Here is a 17,003-nt window from a genome sequence, read left to right as displayed (position 1 = left end):
ATGTCGGTTTGTCCATAAATTCGGGAAATTCACCGAATCTGAAGGAAGACGAATTGCAATTACGGCCTCCAAACGATATTCCTGTATGAGTGTTATCGGGCTGATACCTATTTAGGAAACATACCTGCATTAGCACGTCCTGCATGTGTCTCCTGTCAGCCTCCATAGTGCTTCAACTGGCGAAAAGATCCGATGCCATGGCATCCCTTTTAGTTTAGTAGTATTTATTTGACTGATACAGTACATGGATCTCCGATATATCCTGCGGTAAAAATCGACCCCCGTCGGTATGAACATGAGTCTCAATCTGAGATTGCTTATGATTACCCCTCCAACCCTGGTGTTAGTTACATACTACGTAAATTAGGGATTCTCCAACAACTGATGCAAAATACGCAACATATGGTTCGCAGGCAAGCTGAGGTGCCCCTCCTCCTTCAGCACGTTCAGCTCAGCGGCCTTGATTTTTGCGGCTGCTCTTTCTGCCATGCTGACGGGACAATTGACATCCATGCCCCCCTGCCACAGCTGCAGGCGACCAGCACCGCCAATTGCAGGTGCAGGTACAGATATCTCATCCAGGGCAAACCCCCAGTCAGACCCTAGAAGTCTCGCCTCCCACACGAACGCATAGCAATTCTTCAAACTCTCCCTCACACACGCCAGAAATCGCTCTTTGTAATTCTCGTCTTGCATACACCGCTGATCCACCTCCGGTCTCTGCTCGACGTCTTTCATGAATATTGTTTCAAATCGCGTGCGATCTGCCGCTCGCGCTGCTCTGCCCAGAATCAAATCTAATAGAAAGGCGAGAATAGGCGTGCACCACACGGCAAGAAACAAGCCCACGCGACTCATGAAGAGCATGTCTTCTACTCCGCCGACATTGAGGGGGTACATGCCTGACACGATACAAGCGCCGCGGATCCGCGATGTGTCGATTTCTCGGAGACAGGCGAGGAGATAAGGACTTCCCCCGGATGTGGCCAGGATGTGGAATTGCTTAATGCCTAGATGCTCGGCGAGTTGGAGGACGTCGGCCGGCCAGTTGAGAATGGCCCTTCCGCGATGGAGAGACGAATATCCGAAACCGGGGCGATCGGGGACGATGAGGCGAGCGTTGAGTTGGATGGCTGTGCTCTCCCACAGAGCACCCTCAAGACGAGACCCGGGAAATCCATGAAAGAAGAAGACAGGCTGCCCTGTGGGATTGCCATATTGCGCGTAGCTGAGATATCGTCCATCAGAAAGTTGGTAAATGGAGAGGGGGCGGGATTTGGAGGTCATCTCGAAGAGTATATTGCGCGTTCAAAGACTGAGTCTCTTTACGAGGATGTTATATTATGCTACATACTTGTGCATGGAGCGGTGTAACGGCATATAAATAGTGAATTGGTCGACATTAAAGAGAGATGAGACGCAGAGCGAAGATTCGGACACATTCGGAGACATAAGCCGTTTTTTTTTTTTTGTCTGTTACATTTCGTTTTGGTATGTACATTCAATGTTGTTGTTAGGATTATTCTTATGAGGGCTATCTAGCCCTCTCATGGAGTGATGATGGCATGTTCTGAGGAATCTGAAATAATTTTCTTTCCAAGTAGTTTCATTCCTTTTTTTTTTCCATAACAGAGCTAATTTGACTTGATGACCATGACCACCATCCCCTCCATTCAGCGCGCAATCATAGCAGACTCCAATGGAAGCCTCACCCTTTCAAACAATGCACCAGTCCCAGCCCTTCAAGGCGACATGATCCTCGTTAAGACCGCCGCCGTCGCACTCAATCCGGTCGATGCCAAGATGACAGGGAAAAGAGCAACACCCGGTGCCGTATCGGGGTTTGATTTTGCGGGTGTGGTTGTTGCCCTCGGCGTGAAGGAATCGAATAGCAGATTCAAAATTGGCGATCGGGTTTGTGGCGCGGTTACGGGCCAGAATCCGTTGGTAATATATACCTTATCCAGGCTTCACAGACAAACGTGGGAGCAATATCCGTGCTGATACTGATATAGGACTTAACAGAGGGATCCTTCGCCGAGTATATCGGAGCCCGAGTCCATGCTACTCTCAAAATTCCAGACCACATGTCCTTTGAAGATGCTGCCACTTTAGGAGTTGGTATTGGCACCGTGGGCTTGGCTCTCTTTCGATCGTTGAATCCCGCACCCCGTGCGACGGTTTTGGTGCATGGAGCTAGTTCTGCCACGGGGACTTTGGCCATTCAGATCTTAAGGCAGTATGTATCAGAGCTTGTCTATTAGCTGTAAAGAATTTTTTTTTGTGTAGGTATTGACACCCAGAGCTTCGGCCACATCCCTATCGGCACCTGTTCGCCACGAAACTTCGACCTCGTCCAATCTCGAGGTGCCGAAAACGTTTTTGATTATAATATCGATAACTGCGCGGCAGATATCAAAATCTATACCAAAAACTCACTCCGCTATGTCCTTGACTGTGTCTCGAACCCGGATTCTTTGACGTTCTGTCACTCATGTGAGTTGTATATATAACCTTGCCCCCGAGTATCGCCATTCTTGCATAAACAAGAAGAAGTTAATCGAAGAGAAAAAAAAAAAGGCATCGGACGACGAGGCGGATTCTATACTGCCCTCGAACCCTATCCGGAAGCACTACACACCCGCCAGACAGTCAAAGCTGACTGGGTCCTACAGCTAGAAGTCTTAGGCAAGAAGATCGGCTGGCCACAGCCTTTTGCACGGGAGGTCTCGACGGAGACGAAGGAGTGGGCGGAAAGCTGGTTCCAGACTGTACAGGGGTTGCTGGATGCTGGGAAGTTGCAGGTTCACCCGGTGAAAGTAATGCCGGGGGGGTTTGATCGTATTCTGGAAGGATTAGATTTGGTTAGGGAGAAGAAGGTGTCTGGGCAAAAGCTTGTGTACACCATCCCATAAGGTAGAAGGTTGAGGCTTATATTTCCTGTCCGAAGCGGGATTTCAAGGTGTTTGAATTGCATGGCAGAGTCAATAATTTTGGGTTTCAACCTGTTAAACTGCTCGTATAATGGATGATCTTTGGGTTATTATGAATGGGGATGGTGTGGTGACTTTCTAATTCATTCGGTGGTTCTGGAGTGAAAGGAAAACCGAGAAATATATGAAATGATATTAAGATTCACCGGCCCCGCAACTTGTCCACGGGTGCAAGTGTGTAGGGTCATAGAATTTTGGTATACCGCCATGGGTCATACAGCCATTAGATCTCCTTTAACAGCCTCGCCACCTTCTCAATATCCTCCCTAAGCGTTCTAGTCCTCGGCAAGCCATGTTCCTGACTCTCCAGATCGTCAAGTTCGATCGCCATCTCCAACAACTTCAACGAAATCCGTCGACCAAGAATGCCAGTCCCGCTCCTCGACCGGTTCGGGTTGAGTCTGTCAAAATGTTCGTCATTGTCGTTCAATCGTCGCGAATGTGCTCGTGCTGACATGGGCGTGTTATACGACACGGTCTGTTCGTAGTCTGGTGCCGACGTGTTCGGAAGTCCGAGTGCATTCTCAATACTGTCCAACATATGGACCGTGACTTGGACTGCGATCAGGATCTGTAGACTGCCGTTGGTATGGATTGGAATGCCGCCAAGTTGCAAGTCCGGAAGGGTAGCGTTAAATTCCACGCTTCGTAAAGAAACACGAGTGTCAATCAGACTGAGCACATATCCAACGACGTTGCTGTAGATGCGGCGTAGACTGACATAGCAGGCGATAACGAGGAAGATGGTTTGCGTGTTGGGGAGGCATGACGGTCGAGTAGATGGGACCATGGGAGGACTTCTTGTTTCCTTGTTGGCGACGTTGATGGAAAATAAAAGTGATGAGAAGCTTCGGGAATCGGTGCTGTTGCCGATGATGCTGTCGTTAGATGATGGGAAGGTATCCTGACAATCATACGTGGTGGTGCTGTCCGACCGATATGGTTGAAAGGATCTCAAGAAATCCAAAAAACACTGCGAAAGCTGTAAGACCTGTTGAAAGGGATATGCACAGGCTGCTGTCGGAGGAGAAGGGAATCCTTCCAAGGGAGGAGCCCGTAGTGGAGTCGCATTCCCAAGCTTGATCAGTTCCACGAGTTCCAGATGTAACTTGGAAAGCTGTTCAGCGGTGTCCATGAGCGTTGTTTTCTCATTTAAATCTCCTTCCGCGGTGCCTTGTTGCGCATCGAAGGTATCATGGTTTCCAGATGGCGTACTAGCTAAGTCGATACCTGAGAATGGAGCATTGGTCCCGTGCATCTCATATTCTTGTCTGTGTGTCGCGGCTGTTCGGTTTCCCTTTAAATTGGTGGCTCGACTGCTTGAGGAGGTCAAAGGTGATAGAGGAGCTGCAGCAGTGGTGGATGAACGTGGAGGAATGACACTCCACCCAACGTAATCCAAATCACCAAAGTCAATGTGCATCTCATCAACCGGATTAAGCTCAGTCGAAATCGAAGATGGCAACGCAGTCTCGTTGCCATCCTCCAGGACTGGTGGCAGAGACGAGTCTTGTGAATTTATTCCCGTAGACGTGGATGGCATCTCTTGGCCACCATCCGTTTCTAGTGGCCTCCGCCCTGGAGATGTCAGCTGGGATGCATATGATATCCCCTCTGAATCGGCATCCGTGTTACCTGCCGGTACTCCCTCGTGATTCAAGGTGCAATGCATCTTATCAGCATTCTTTGCCGTCGTCTCTTCTTGCTCTTGGTTTACTGGCACTTCTGTTGCTGTATTGTCGGCACTTCTCGGTGGAGGCTCCTTACTGCCGTCCCCTTTGTGTTTCTGTTTCTCTCTTCTAGGCCGTCCCAGCTGCATGGGGGGGCTTCGCTGGCACCTGCGGCCGGAACGGCGGCATCGTTCACATGTGTCGGTGGAGTTCTTGTCATACAGACATCGCAGCTTCTGTGCGCGGCATCGATCACAGGATGCGCGCATAGGTGGTTGCCCCAGGATGTGGAATCTATTGTCAGGGGTGTTCAAAGACCAAGAAACGGACATGCTGGTGGTTGACATTACGAAAATGTTGATGGTCTAGGAAGATATCTTCGAGCTGGGAGATATTCTATTATCAGCGGAAAGCTGACTCTATTTGGCAATCAACAAACAGAATGTTGTAATGGATCGATTCCAACACCATGATCTTCCCGCCACCAGTGTCTGTGTGATATTATATAGCATCAATATGAGTGAATGGCAGGCGATTCGACGCAGGCTTGGAATCGAGATCCGACGGCTGAATCTCTCTCACTGTCAGCATCTCGCGACTGGTGCGGCGTCAGACGGGGGTAGACAGCGAGGACTCGGTATGCATGGCCAACACGAACAGGTTTCAACAGGACAATATGGAAGATGAATTTGTTTACTTCAGCCGCAGGAGCCGCTCCAATGAGCTGCGAGAGTCGCACGCTCCCATAGCATGGCTAACGGCATCCTTGTTGCTGCAAATGTACGTCAAGAGCAAAAGTTTTTCTCGTACAGTGGACTGATTGGTAATAGAACTATATGGAAATAGATGGGACTTCTTGCTACTTCTTTCGACCTAATACCTTCTACTTCCTACCTTTAGACGTATAGATTACCTATTTTGGCATACGTTTGATGGCTCATTTAAATAAATAGCAAGAATCATAACTTTTCAGGTCTAGATTTGAGAACTAACAAGACTTTCGCCCATAATGTTGTACCGTGCATATCTTTGAAGTGCTTGTTCCTCTGCCAACTTAGCCTAGGCTAGGGTTTTCTTCTGCAGGAATGGCGAGGTCGCCAGTCAGATTTTCAATAATACGAAAAATCGCGCACCTGGCCTCTTTTTGTGCCATCTTTCAGCTGTGCCATGGCTACTTTGAGTGTTACGTGGGTTTGTTGGGAAGGGGCTAACCGAGCCACCAACGTGAAAACCTATCTCCATGGACAATGACAGTTGCAGTTTGCCAGAAACATCCCCTGGACATGCATCCTTGGGTATCTGTCTCCACGTGCGGCCACCAGGGAATACGAGATGATTAATCATGCACAATGATTATTATTACTATAATCAAGTGTAACGTCCATACCGAGCCTTCCAGCTATGATAGACCCCAAATCTTGGGCATATGCCCCTGTCAGTCCCTCATCCCATCTTTTGACCATTCTGAACCTTTTCCTTGCCCCAGGCCGCCTCATTGCGCGGGGCTTTTGGGCTGTTATATGCCCTCCTTGGGGCCTATATCAGTATGGGTGTCGCCTACCTACTACAGGCCACCCTCCCCTATCACCCCTCTCCTTCTCGCTCTGCCTTCTCCAGGGCCTCTAGTCCCCATTCATCGTCCTTCTGTGCCCTATTGGCTACCTGGGCTGCTTCCCCTAGCGGGCATCCAACAGTTGCATCTGCTAAGAACTGCAGGATGGCTTTGGTGGCCCTTGGGTCCCCGAAGAGCCTTCCTTCTGGGTGATCCTCAGCCCTTGTTGGCAAAGTCACCCTAGCCCTAGCTAGGGCCCTATATAGATCCTCTCGCTGCTTCCGCCACTCCCTACATTCAAATACGAGGTGGTGGACTTACTCCTTTGGGGCCTGGCACCCCTGACATGCCTCTGATACTCGTGCCTGGATCCTCTGTAGGTAAGTCCCTATAGCAGCATGGCCAGCTTTGAGTTGGTAGTAACGACTAGCAATCGTCTTGGGAGCTGCTGCTGCTAGGGCACGCCAGCCTAGTGTCTTGGTAAGCCCCCCTATGGGCTCTAGTTGCCTCTGTATGAGCTCTGTTGTATTTCTCCTGGAAGCAACGCGACATGGTCTAATTCAAAGTGTGGTTTACGACTGGGATGCTGGCTCAACTGGCCCGAAGCAGGTGCAAAGGCCCTTTAATGTCGAGGCCATGGCTGCCATGGCTGGAGCCATCGGGTAAGACTCCTTTCATTCTCGCCGTCCATTTCCAAGATTCCCTCCTTTGAAGTCTGCCTTGGCACCATCCCAACAGCTGCAACTTACCCTGGTTATCAACTGTGCGACCAGACGAGAGACTTCATTAATCCAGCTGCCACGCCCAACAAATCAACCGCGACGCCCTGCGCATGACTGCCAGCATTTTCCAGGAAAAGGTCGGATTTTGAATATCATCTCAGCATGCAGGAGCACAACCAGTCGTTCTTACCGTGTCTAGGCCCTGCAGAACCATCAGCACCCATGAAAACCAGCCCACTTACTCCACATTACCAAGATGGAACGAGCGCGCTGCTGATGACGACGGGACAAGGACTGTCGAAACAAGAAAGAGAGAAACCATCTTCCCATCTTCATATCAAACCGGTCGATGCGCGTATCTACTGATAGCGCTCAGGATTGATGCTGACCTAGTAATTCCCAGAAGCAATCCCCTCCTCCGTCTGGGTTGTTCCGTTCCGGTGATGACTTTGAACCGATCGGATCGTCTAGTCGATACGGCAAAAAAGCCTCTGGAATGGCTACCCAAAGCTAAATCACAGGGCGACAGGGGACTCGGTCCAGCCGGTCCATCAGTGGAAATGGCGTGGAAGCGTAGAGCATGAGCAGGGGGAAGTTGGCGGATCAAGACAGGCATCGGGGAAGGGAATGTGACGCTGGCGCAGGGAAAGAGGAGGGGGAAAGGTGCGATGGGCGCGGGACCAAATTTTCAGCCCATCTGCCAAGCGAACGAGGCGCGGCTGCTTCGCCTAAGGGGCGCAGTGGTCACGGAATGGGAAGTTATGAGCGAGGGAAAGAATTGAGGAGTGGTTTATATATCGGTCGACGACCGGGACAGAGAGCGGATGGAAGCGGGCGCGCCAAACCGGAACGGAGGGGAGTGGCTCTGACTGGCAGGGAGCGTGCAAACGGAATTATTACTATAGTTATAATATTTTTTTTCGAGAAGGGTTAATATATTTATTTGATGATAGTCTTTTATTAATAGTTAATATCTACTAAAGAAGAATGATTAAACTAGTTATTATAAGGAATATCTAGTCGATTTCAAGTAATAGGGTGGTCATTATTATCCTTCCATTTTAGAGAGCGTTTTTTTTTTTCAGCCTGAGACTGCATGCTCTGCCTACTACTTAGGCAGTAGGGCTTAGTAGCTAAAGTCTATATACAGGTAGGCTGACCGCCGGGATGGGAGATTCCTGATGGGATTTGGGATGGATTCCCGTCTCATTAAAGTCGGGACAAAAATTCTGAAATTTATGGGAATGGGAATTTCCTCAAGGACATTATTAAGCGTGATAAATATGATATAACTGCATCCATCTCCTCCCTTGCAAAGGTAACAGCAATTAGTAACAGTATCTCTGTAAGTCTGGCTAATTTGTATATCGGACTTCATAGAACATACCACATCATAACTTATCTCTATCCTTAAATGCCAAGTGGTCAATAATGGCCTGGAAGAGCTTATGGCAGCTGGAATGTCCTGCAAGAAGGCTGAGAAGGAGCTGAAGGATTTGGAGGACAACTTTATGGAATTGGAGCCTGACTGGGAGGAAGATTATTATGATGAGGTACGGAGCAGTAGGTGGCGACTTGGAAGGCGAATAATTGAATAATTGATTTTCTCTTCCGGGAACGAACGAACGATCGATCGATCGATCGATCTCACACGAATTGAATCAATGATGGTGCATTTTGTTGTCCGCAAGGGTATATCCCCATACGGAGTACGGAGTACGTGCGACTATATCAGATCATGCAGAGATTAAAAAAAAAAAAAGGTGCACACGTCTTTCTTGGCAGTATTGGGCTGAAATTATTCTAATTTAAACTGGTGAAGATCTCAAGATGCAACTACTACTACTCCGTACAACCAGCCTAAGCTCGAGGTAGTTAGTCGAGGTGTACTCAGATTAGTATGGGTTGTTCGTCGGGGGCCGGAGTAAGGCTGAAGCAAGCGAGCGCCAAGACGCGAGGCAAAGAGCCAAGATCAAGCATTTAAGAGCTAATTAAGCGTGACCGTCAAACTAACGGACGAGCTAAAGGATCGATCGCCCGATCGCCCCTATCGATCGGTTGACGGTTAGAGAGCGATTAACCGAGATTACCAGATAATAGCGATCGGCAGCAATAATAGATAAGGCTTAATTAATTAATTCCTTACCGTGCCTCTCCAGTCCATGCCAGACTGACCCATAGGCTCTCTCAAGGAATATTCGAGTAAATATTCCAGTAACTAACCCTCGGAAATCCACGGGTATTCCCCCGCACTTTCTTCTGCGTTCGTTCGTCCACCCTTCCCTTCCCTTCCCTTCGCTTCCCTTCCCTTCATTTTCATTTTCTTCTTTATCCACAGCGCAATTTACCGGAAGCCAACGTTAATCAAATGAATTAGGTTCCTACCCGTGGAACGCCAACGGCGTGGCGCTGCTTTGACGCGGTTGCCAAGAGATTGGGTGGGGAACTCCGCTTAGTCAGGCTGTCGTGTGCCGTGGTTTGCATGACCACGCTGCGACAAGATGGAGGAATGGAAAATGAAATCTACCCCACGAGGATCGATATCAGAGGACTGTTGGGTTCTGTGTCCTGACAGGTTGATCGTCTAGCGGAGATGAGGGCTTGCGGCTAGTTTCGGTACACAGCGGTCCAAAGGGCGACGCACAAAGACAGACAGACAGACAGGGTAGAGAGGAGAGAGTACGGAGTACGGAGTACATACAGGGTGCAGGATAGCTTTGAGAGGAAGTTAAGACTTTTATACTGCGACCAGTACTTGGAACGGGGAAAATACTGCCCCTTCATCTTAGTCGAGAAGGAAAAAGGCAAATCCCGTACATCATGATCTACCTGTCACTGTAGACAGTGCAAAGGAATTGATAGCCGGACTCGAAGAATGCTTGTTGCTATACTTTATTTATGCTGCGCCCTCTATATTGCATGTATATACATCTTGAATCGAACAGTCAACCAGAAACAATGGAAATGAAAACGATCAGCTAAATCCAGAATGGGCGCTTGATAACAAGAGATATATAGATCAACAGTGATGGTCCAAAGGCAAGGAAAAATAGTCAAGAGAAAGCTCATCTGTCCTCTGTCACAAGAGTGAAATTCAAGCCGAAACCGACGCCGAAGCTGAAGCCGACGCCGACGCCGAAACCGTGACCGAGGCCTCCACGTATGCTTCGCCAATCTGGCTGAGGGAGTTACCACTCAGCAGGGTGCCGTCGCCCACCATGAAGTAGGCATAGCGCTCAACCCCCTCCTGGGCGTCAAGCCAGGGGAGGACCTCCTGCAGGAAGGACACCTGCGAGTTCGCGTCGCCCGTCGCGCCGAACTCGGTGATCCAGATCTTGCTGATGCCGTACTGTGCGCCCAGCGAGATGGCGTTGTTGATGTGCTGCTTGAAGTCGTCGACCTGGCTCGCGTCGTTGTACCAGTGGATCGCGAGGAAGTCCACACCGCAGCTGCCGCCGCAGGCGTCGAGGAACTGGGACAGCCAGTTCAGACCCATGTCCGCCGCGTTGCCGTTCGTCACGGCGGGCGATCCCAGTTGGGCCCGGCCGGCGTAGGGCGTGATGTATTGCTTGTAGTAGCTGGCCGCCTGGCTAGGAGACATGTTGGCCTGCGCGGTCTCGTCGGGCTCGTTAAAACCCAGGATGTGGCTGCTGCCGGACGACAGGGCCGACTCAACGGCGCTCTGCCAGCCGTTGAACATCTTGGTTCCCCAAAGCATGGGGACGTACTCGACGCCCGTCGGCATGGTACCTCCGGCAGAGTCGTCCCAGTTGTACGCCCACGAGGTGCCAGTCACCAGCGAGATCAGAGAGGCATCGTTGTAGGCAGCGCCGCGCTTGCTCGAGGAGCGCTTCTCGTGGGATTTGGAATCGGCGCGGAGAGGAGCCGCCAGAGCAGAGGCGGCCATCAGGCCGGTGACAAAGAGGCTGGAGAACGAAACCATTTTGACTGGCGAGATCAAGGAGAGTAGAAGTTGGTATCGAGTGAGTGTTGCGAGTTGCGAAATTGCGAATTGAGTAAGGATCGAGATTGGTTGATGCGCAATAAGGAATGGACGGCGTCTCTCAACCCAGGCTCAACTGGGAGATAACTCAATTCAACGCAAAGGAGTGAATAGGTGACTTGAGAAAGGAATGACTACCGTGCTCGGCACAGGTAAAGAGAACAGAGGACAGATGAGACGGGGAGGCAGTGGGAATTAAAAAGCAGAGAAAGGAGTCAACGAGGAGGAGGAGAGGCGTTTATAGATCGAATCCGTCAGTGATAGTGTCCTGACCGGGCATTCCCCACTGGGCGGCTTTCGCAGGCAAGCCCATGTGGTAGGCCAGCCTATCTTCCATCTCCTGTTGGCAGGTTGACTTCCAGCCAGCGCCTGATGATACTCGTATGCATATGGCATACGGATTGCCGCAATCTGATTGGTCGATGCGTTTGTTCCTTGTCGGGGTCCATGGATTCGGGCGCCACGGCCCCCCGGAACCAACAGCGAAGCAATCTCGGAGAAGGTATTAGAACCGTTTGCAATCGGCATCCCTTTTTATTGGATCGTGGGGAAAGATGTCGTGGATGTGGTTGAGGGCAGAAGATGAAACGGCCGTGAAAACGGCGCCTCCACGGCATTGGCTGTACCAGCTGGCGCTGCGGTGGAGCAGGACAGGCCGGGGTCAGCCACAAGAACTGCAGAGGATTCTGGACCATGGAATCAGTCCCTGACTGGATGACGATTCGTCTGCTTGTCGCTGAAGAAAAGAGACGATGAATCTGATGAATCGGCAAGCAGACCCAGCCCTGTGCCGACTGGCCAGCCGCCCGAGCCTGCTCGTCTCGCAGGAACAGCGCGTTCATCAAAACTCAATTCATCCTGGTCCCAAACCATTTCACCGATACTCCGTACTCTATTCCGAGGGCTATCACTTGCATTCCGAGTCTAGCAGATCCGCAGAGACGGGAAGCGACGGAACGGGACGGGTAGAGGGATCGCGATCGGAACGATGACGATGGCTGCACAAACCACGGAAAGGCACCAGCCACGAAAATCACTGGCAGTGGCTAGCTAGGTCATGGAGTTGCAGGCTGTACGGAGTAGTATACTCACATTCTGCTCCGTATGGAGTACTCCGTAGAGAGTAGGGATTGTCGCGTGTGTTCTGTGGATGCGAGGAGATGTGCTGTGTGCTGGTGCTAGTGCGGTGGAGTGGCGCCGGCAGAGGACAGCCGAGACACGTCAGAACTCAAACGAAGCCTTGACTTGACATTGATGACCCATAGCATATAACATGGCTGTAATTAAACATTAATAATTCTTCTATTCCCTTTTCTACCGCTTCACTATCATTATTATTTTTGTCTGGAGGTGGAACGACACCTTTCAAGCCAATCATCTGCACCACACCTGTATAAACCATCATCCAGGCATCCATGCTGGCACCGCCTAACTGACGCCTCGTGGAGTCGTGGCTGCTGGGAATTGTCTCAGGCATCATCCCTTTTCTCTCGAAACTTTACCATGAATATTCTTGTTGAAACAATACACATAGTCACAAAGCGATTTAATAATTTTTTTTACGTCAACAAAGACACGACACACATCACCGTCATTGTCCTCGTCATCGTCAGTCTCATTGTCCCTGTCCTTGTTGTTGACGACAAAATTCATATCTGGACTACTCCGTACGGAGTGTGTATTACCACTATTCCCTCTCCATCTGCACGATGACGACTACGCCTACGTGGATAGCATCATGGCGCAATTCAATTCGAGTCTTCGACAGGCTCGACTTCCGGCTAGGCCACCTGAACTAGTTAAAGCTTAGTTCGACCTAAAATTGTGAAATAAATAGCATGCCCGTTAAGACATAAATCTCCCACAGCTGGAGAGGGTAGAGTCCTAGAGACAGGACAGAGAGAAAGAGAAGGAATAGTGGTAATATAATCATACTAGTCAGGAGACGAGAGGATATATTTATCCGTGGAGAAGGTCGAGACCGTTCTCGACCTTCGAGAATTTATTTCCTTCTCTACAGTATTTCTCTACTAGATCAGTGCTTCTTTCGAGAATAGAAATGCGGCGTTGACTATTGGATTGTCTAAGGAGTAGTATGGAGACACGTGACATGGCTAGCTATATGGCGCTTCTAATAATAAACACTGTTTGTACCATATCCAGGTCGTCAGTTGATAGATACCTGATTCCTCTTGACCAGGACGTATGCTCTCCGTACAGAACTGTATAAAATAGAAAGTCTCGCCTTGGTGAGACCTAACCCTTCAAACTCTTCGATGCTAGGTAGAGGACATACGAACTATTCACCAACGCTAAGTAACCTGGTTAGTTACGATGGACACTGTCGGTGTTTAGGGTATTTCCGATCTGACCGGTAACTCCCCGAGACCAATGAATGTGATATGAGCACCTTCAGGCGTTGACAGATACCCATAGGAATAGAAGAAAGAGAATCTATCCTAATTTGGCGAAGATTATATAGAAGGCGGTGTGAGTACCAGCAGGCCAGTAGGAAGGCTGCCTTGAGAATTACAAGTACCACTCAATTGAGATTGAGCGGACAATGGTCCAGTCACAAGCGAAACCGAACCCGAGCAGTCTTAATACTCACTTAAACCGAAAAAACCCGCCGTGAAATTTCAATCATCACAAGGGTGATTGGCGAAAATGAAATGAATATTATATGATGTAGAGCACAGCATCGAAAAACATTCTATATCAAGTAGTTGCTGGTAAGATTTTAGACCATGGTCCAAATCTGAGGTACAGTAGTTAAGTGATGTCAAGAAAGCAAAACTTGATGAAGTAAAGATAATTGGATCAAGGACATCATCTTGCGTGAAAAAGGTGCGAGTTAATAGCCTTATAACAAACCTTTTAATTGCAGGATTTATCAAATTCTACGACTTGATTGTGGTTCTACAGATCGATAATCAGGAGAGATGCGCATTCCCAGTATGAAGAGCCGTTCGTTGCCTGATTTGGTCGACCGCTGCCTATCTGGTGGGTGACAACTTTCATGAACTACCCGTTGCAGCTTCTCACTTCGTACATACATATCATACGCCCCTGCCACAAGTCTCCTCTTTTCTCAACGTCCGAAAACACTTTTGACACACAACTTCATTTTTGTCCTGCAGGGATGTCCACTTTTACCGTTCTTGAGCGCAAGAAAAGCTCCCATTTTGTGCTAGGGACTAGTCATTCAGAAACTGAGACTGCAGACAACTTACCAGATGAAGGCGAGCCGAAAGAGTATGACAGCCTGACTGAAGCGCTTGGCACGATTAGAGATTTTCTCGGAGGTATAGGTGAAGGGGACCTGAAACTTCGAATTCAAGAGAGCCTCATCCATACTCCCGAGATCAAGGCCATTTTGCGAGGACGCAGAGCTCTATACGATCCGGAAAAAGAGGATTTTAACTGTGAGGGGCATGGTAAGACCTCTCCATGATGCTGTATTTCGTCTAGCTTCACAGTTTCACGCCGACATTGTCGAGGTCGGCCTCTTGACCCGTCATGAACGTCGTCATATTCAGGTTTCTCCAGAGTCGCAGATGCTCTCCGGCACCATTGGAGGACACTGGGAAAAGATTCGAAGCATGGCACAAATTCCCTGATGCATGCTTCATATTCGGAAATCCAGACACCGAGGAAACCACACCGACTGTCATTTTTGAAGTCGGTTTCACCGAAAGTTATTTGGATCTTGTGAGCGACATGCGTCAATGGTTGACCAAGAGCAGCGATGTGCAGCTAGTAGTTTTCGTCGACATAAAGGAAAATCGCAAGATGCGCAAAGCCAGATGGGATACACCAGAATGTAAGCAGCGTATCGACAAGCTTCTTAGAGATTTCGGAAACTCCGAAGGCAAAGCCAGGCAGGGTCAAGATGACTCTGAAGACGAAGAATACTTCGAGGAAGATGCACGGTCAGATGAGGACCTATACAAGGCAATCAAGCAAGCTGTTGAAGTAGATGATTGGGTAGGGCCAATCGAGGCTCATATCGAGCTCTGGGAGAGAGGGGTGCAAGGTCCTCAAAAACGGGGAACCATGTTAGTAAGTTGTCTGGCCTCCGGAATAATTTGATTTATGAAGCTCTTCCGGCTGACAGTTGTAGCGGGTGATACCTCAAAGCACCAATTCCGTGTCTCCTGTGCTCAAGGCAACTGATTTGGTACCGCCCGAATGCCGGCATCACTTTGCCAGCTTCGATCCTTCTCGTCAAGCGCGACTAGACCTCGACGATCTTCGAAGATTTCTTTCGGCGGGCAAAAAGAAACTTGCCTACTGTAGAGCCTTGGGCCATATCCGCCCCAGACGGAGGTGAACCTGTATTCGTTTCCCACTCCTGGGAAAACTGACGAAAAGGAAGTCTAGTAATGTCCGGTTGTTGTTTATTTGGGTTCAACTTTCACTCAATACTCGATAATCCTAGTTCATTCTCTTGATGTTGCGTCAGCGAGTCTACCCACTCACTATATACAACAGCCTTTACAGTTGCTCCTGTATGCTAGAAGTCAGATCTTGTTCTGACCGCAACAGTCTGTGATACAATTCAATGGAACGCTAAGTTTTTCGAACATGGTCAGATACTGTCCTTACGATCGGCTTCATTCTGTTTCCCTCACAGGGAAGTCGAGTGTGAACTTTCAGATACTCTTTTGCTCGATGCTTAGAATTTCGACCGTGGTCGGAACCATGGTACCATGATCCTCTCACATTGTTTGAGATAGACACAGCGTCTGCCAAACCCTCCAAAACCATGAAATCCTCGGATGAGGTATTGTCTCTTGATCTATGCCGAATTCGCTGCGGCATCTGGACCATATAATCAAGACAAGGTATTCTAGGACCAAAAATAGTAAAATATACTGAGAAGTAGCCAAAGACTATTCTGACGTATTCAAAGTTATATTGTGCAAGGTAAAGAATTTGGTAAGTTTAAGCTCTAGGTACCTTGACCTTTTCCGATTATGTGTGGTTGCTGGCTTCACCGCGATGCCGTTTAGAGCCTCACTTCTGTGTACTGTGTAAGGCACCCTTTGGACAACAAGACAACAACAGAGCAACGTTTAGTATACAGCATACGTTGGGGGAGTAGCCATCAGAACGGGCCTGCAGCCCATAGGTCAGGGGAAGCAGGTAGGCATCTAACCGTGCCTACGTGATCAATGGAGGTGCTCAATATAGATGTGAATAGCGTCGTACTGTATGCACCGTGAGGTTGACTGCCAACTACGCTACAGCTTCAACAATAATAATGATCATAATAATAATTGCCGTCCCTGATCCTGTATGCTTCACTTTTAAAATAATCTTTATTGTATTTCTGAAAGCTTTTTGAGAAAAAAACGAATAAAAGAAACATCAAAGAAACTCCCGAGGGAGAAGCAATTTTGAATTTATATAGGCAAAGGCACTCTATTTTTCAACCTCTGAAGATAGGACAACCACAGATGGATGATGAGACCGGTATTTACCCCCTCGAAAAGGATGTCCCTTGAAATCTGACAGCCAGGATTTTGCCACGCCATCAGATTCATGGGCCCGTAAGTACCCTCATTTTTTGTATGCCACCATGATTAAGACGGTTGGGTTTTCTGAAGATTCTGGCGTGCCGCTATGTACACAAAATATAGAACTCAGGGAGCAAGTGAACTCGACACGTAATGATATATGGGTGCTCACTAAGTGCTCAGTGAGTGTGTCAAGACTCTCCGCATATGCTCACTGAGCAGTGGATTAAGCATCCTCATTAAAGCAGCGATACCTGGAAAAGGAAATTTTGGAGTGGTCGCAGAAAACTGTTCTGTATATAGGCTTATTATTGTAAGGGCTAGTATGTCGGCTAAAGTTGTATAGCATGATAGTGGGGAGGTCAAATAGAATAGGAGACTGTGAAGATGGAGAGGCAGTAGGTAAGCAGGTGGCAGTCAGCAAGAATGGAAGAGTAGTCAGAGGAAGTACGGAGTAGAGCAGAAGCAGAAAGGAAGCGAGAGGCAGCAGAGGGAATCATCGGGCCAGCACAGGGAAGCAGAGGGAGAAGTAAAGCGGCAG

The 17,003-nt window shown here is 48.9% G+C and overlaps 8 protein-coding genes across 8 annotated transcripts; 5 read left to right on the top strand and 3 right to left on the bottom strand.

Moving 5' to 3' along the window:
* Positions 1-363: 363 nt before the first annotated feature.
* On the bottom strand, positions 364-1,287 carry VTN77DRAFT_4666 (uncharacterized protein; the record flags this gene model as incomplete). Its single annotated transcript, XM_069420750.1, has 1 exon — positions 364-1,287. The coding sequence occupies one exon, from the start codon at positions 1,285-1,287 to the stop codon at positions 364-366; it is 924 nt and encodes a 307-aa protein (XP_069277628.1).
* Positions 1,288-1,653: 366 nt separating this feature from the next.
* On the top strand, positions 1,654-2,915 carry VTN77DRAFT_4665 (uncharacterized protein; the record flags this gene model as incomplete). Its single annotated transcript, XM_069420749.1, has 4 exons — positions 1,654-1,947; positions 2,016-2,239; positions 2,306-2,496; positions 2,581-2,915. The coding sequence occupies 4 exons, from the start codon at positions 1,654-1,656 to the stop codon at positions 2,913-2,915; spliced, it is 1,044 nt and encodes a 347-aa protein (XP_069277627.1).
* Positions 2,916-3,216: 301 nt separating this feature from the next.
* Positions 3,217-4,995, bottom strand: VTN77DRAFT_4664 (uncharacterized protein; the record flags this gene model as incomplete). Its single annotated transcript, XM_069420748.1, has 2 exons — positions 3,217-4,571; positions 4,629-4,995. 2 exons carry the CDS (start codon positions 4,993-4,995, stop codon positions 3,217-3,219), a joined length of 1,722 nt encoding a protein of 573 aa, XP_069277626.1.
* A 1,069-nt stretch (positions 4,996-6,064) lies between these two features.
* On the top strand, positions 6,065-6,428 carry VTN77DRAFT_4663 (uncharacterized protein; the record flags this gene model as incomplete). Its single annotated transcript, XM_069420747.1, has 2 exons — positions 6,065-6,097; positions 6,150-6,428. The coding sequence occupies 2 exons, from the start codon at positions 6,065-6,067 to the stop codon at positions 6,426-6,428; spliced, it is 312 nt and encodes a 103-aa protein (XP_069277625.1).
* Positions 6,429-6,561: 133 nt separating this feature from the next.
* VTN77DRAFT_4662 (uncharacterized protein) lies at positions 6,562-7,086 on the top strand (the record flags this gene model as incomplete). The annotated part of the gene is made up of 4 exons (XM_069420746.1): positions 6,562-6,595; positions 6,674-6,695; positions 6,782-6,877; positions 7,011-7,086. The coding sequence occupies 4 exons, from the start codon at positions 6,562-6,564 to the stop codon at positions 7,084-7,086; spliced, it is 228 nt and encodes a 75-aa protein (XP_069277624.1).
* Positions 7,087-10,031: 2,945 nt separating this feature from the next.
* On the bottom strand, positions 10,032-10,880 carry VTN77DRAFT_4661 (uncharacterized protein; the record flags this gene model as incomplete). The annotated part of the gene is made up of 1 exon (XM_069420745.1): positions 10,032-10,880. One exon carries the CDS (start codon positions 10,878-10,880, stop codon positions 10,032-10,034), a length of 849 nt encoding a protein of 282 aa, XP_069277623.1.
* A 3,202-nt stretch (positions 10,881-14,082) lies between these two features.
* VTN77DRAFT_4660 (uncharacterized protein) lies at positions 14,083-14,560 on the top strand (the record flags this gene model as incomplete). The annotated part of the gene is made up of 2 exons (XM_069420744.1): positions 14,083-14,365; positions 14,412-14,560. The coding sequence occupies 2 exons, from the start codon at positions 14,083-14,085 to the stop codon at positions 14,558-14,560; spliced, it is 432 nt and encodes a 143-aa protein (XP_069277622.1).
* Positions 14,561-14,732: 172 nt separating this feature from the next.
* Positions 14,733-15,273, top strand: VTN77DRAFT_4659 (uncharacterized protein; the record flags this gene model as incomplete). Its single annotated transcript, XM_069420742.1, has 2 exons — positions 14,733-15,002; positions 15,064-15,273. 2 exons carry the CDS (start codon positions 14,733-14,735, stop codon positions 15,271-15,273), a joined length of 480 nt encoding a protein of 159 aa, XP_069277621.1.
* Between the last annotated feature and the right edge of the window lie 1,730 nt (positions 15,274-17,003).

Source organism: Rasamsonia byssochlamydoides (assembly GCF_041956645.1).
Source record: "Rasamsonia byssochlamydoides strain NRRL 3658 unplaced genomic scaffold VTN77scaffold_32, whole genome shotgun sequence".
NCBI classification, from domain to species: Eukaryota; Fungi; Ascomycota; class Eurotiomycetes; order Eurotiales; family Trichocomaceae; genus Rasamsonia; species Rasamsonia byssochlamydoides.
Note: the sequence above shows the minus strand (reverse complement) of the source record. Positions and strands in the feature narration are given on the sequence as shown.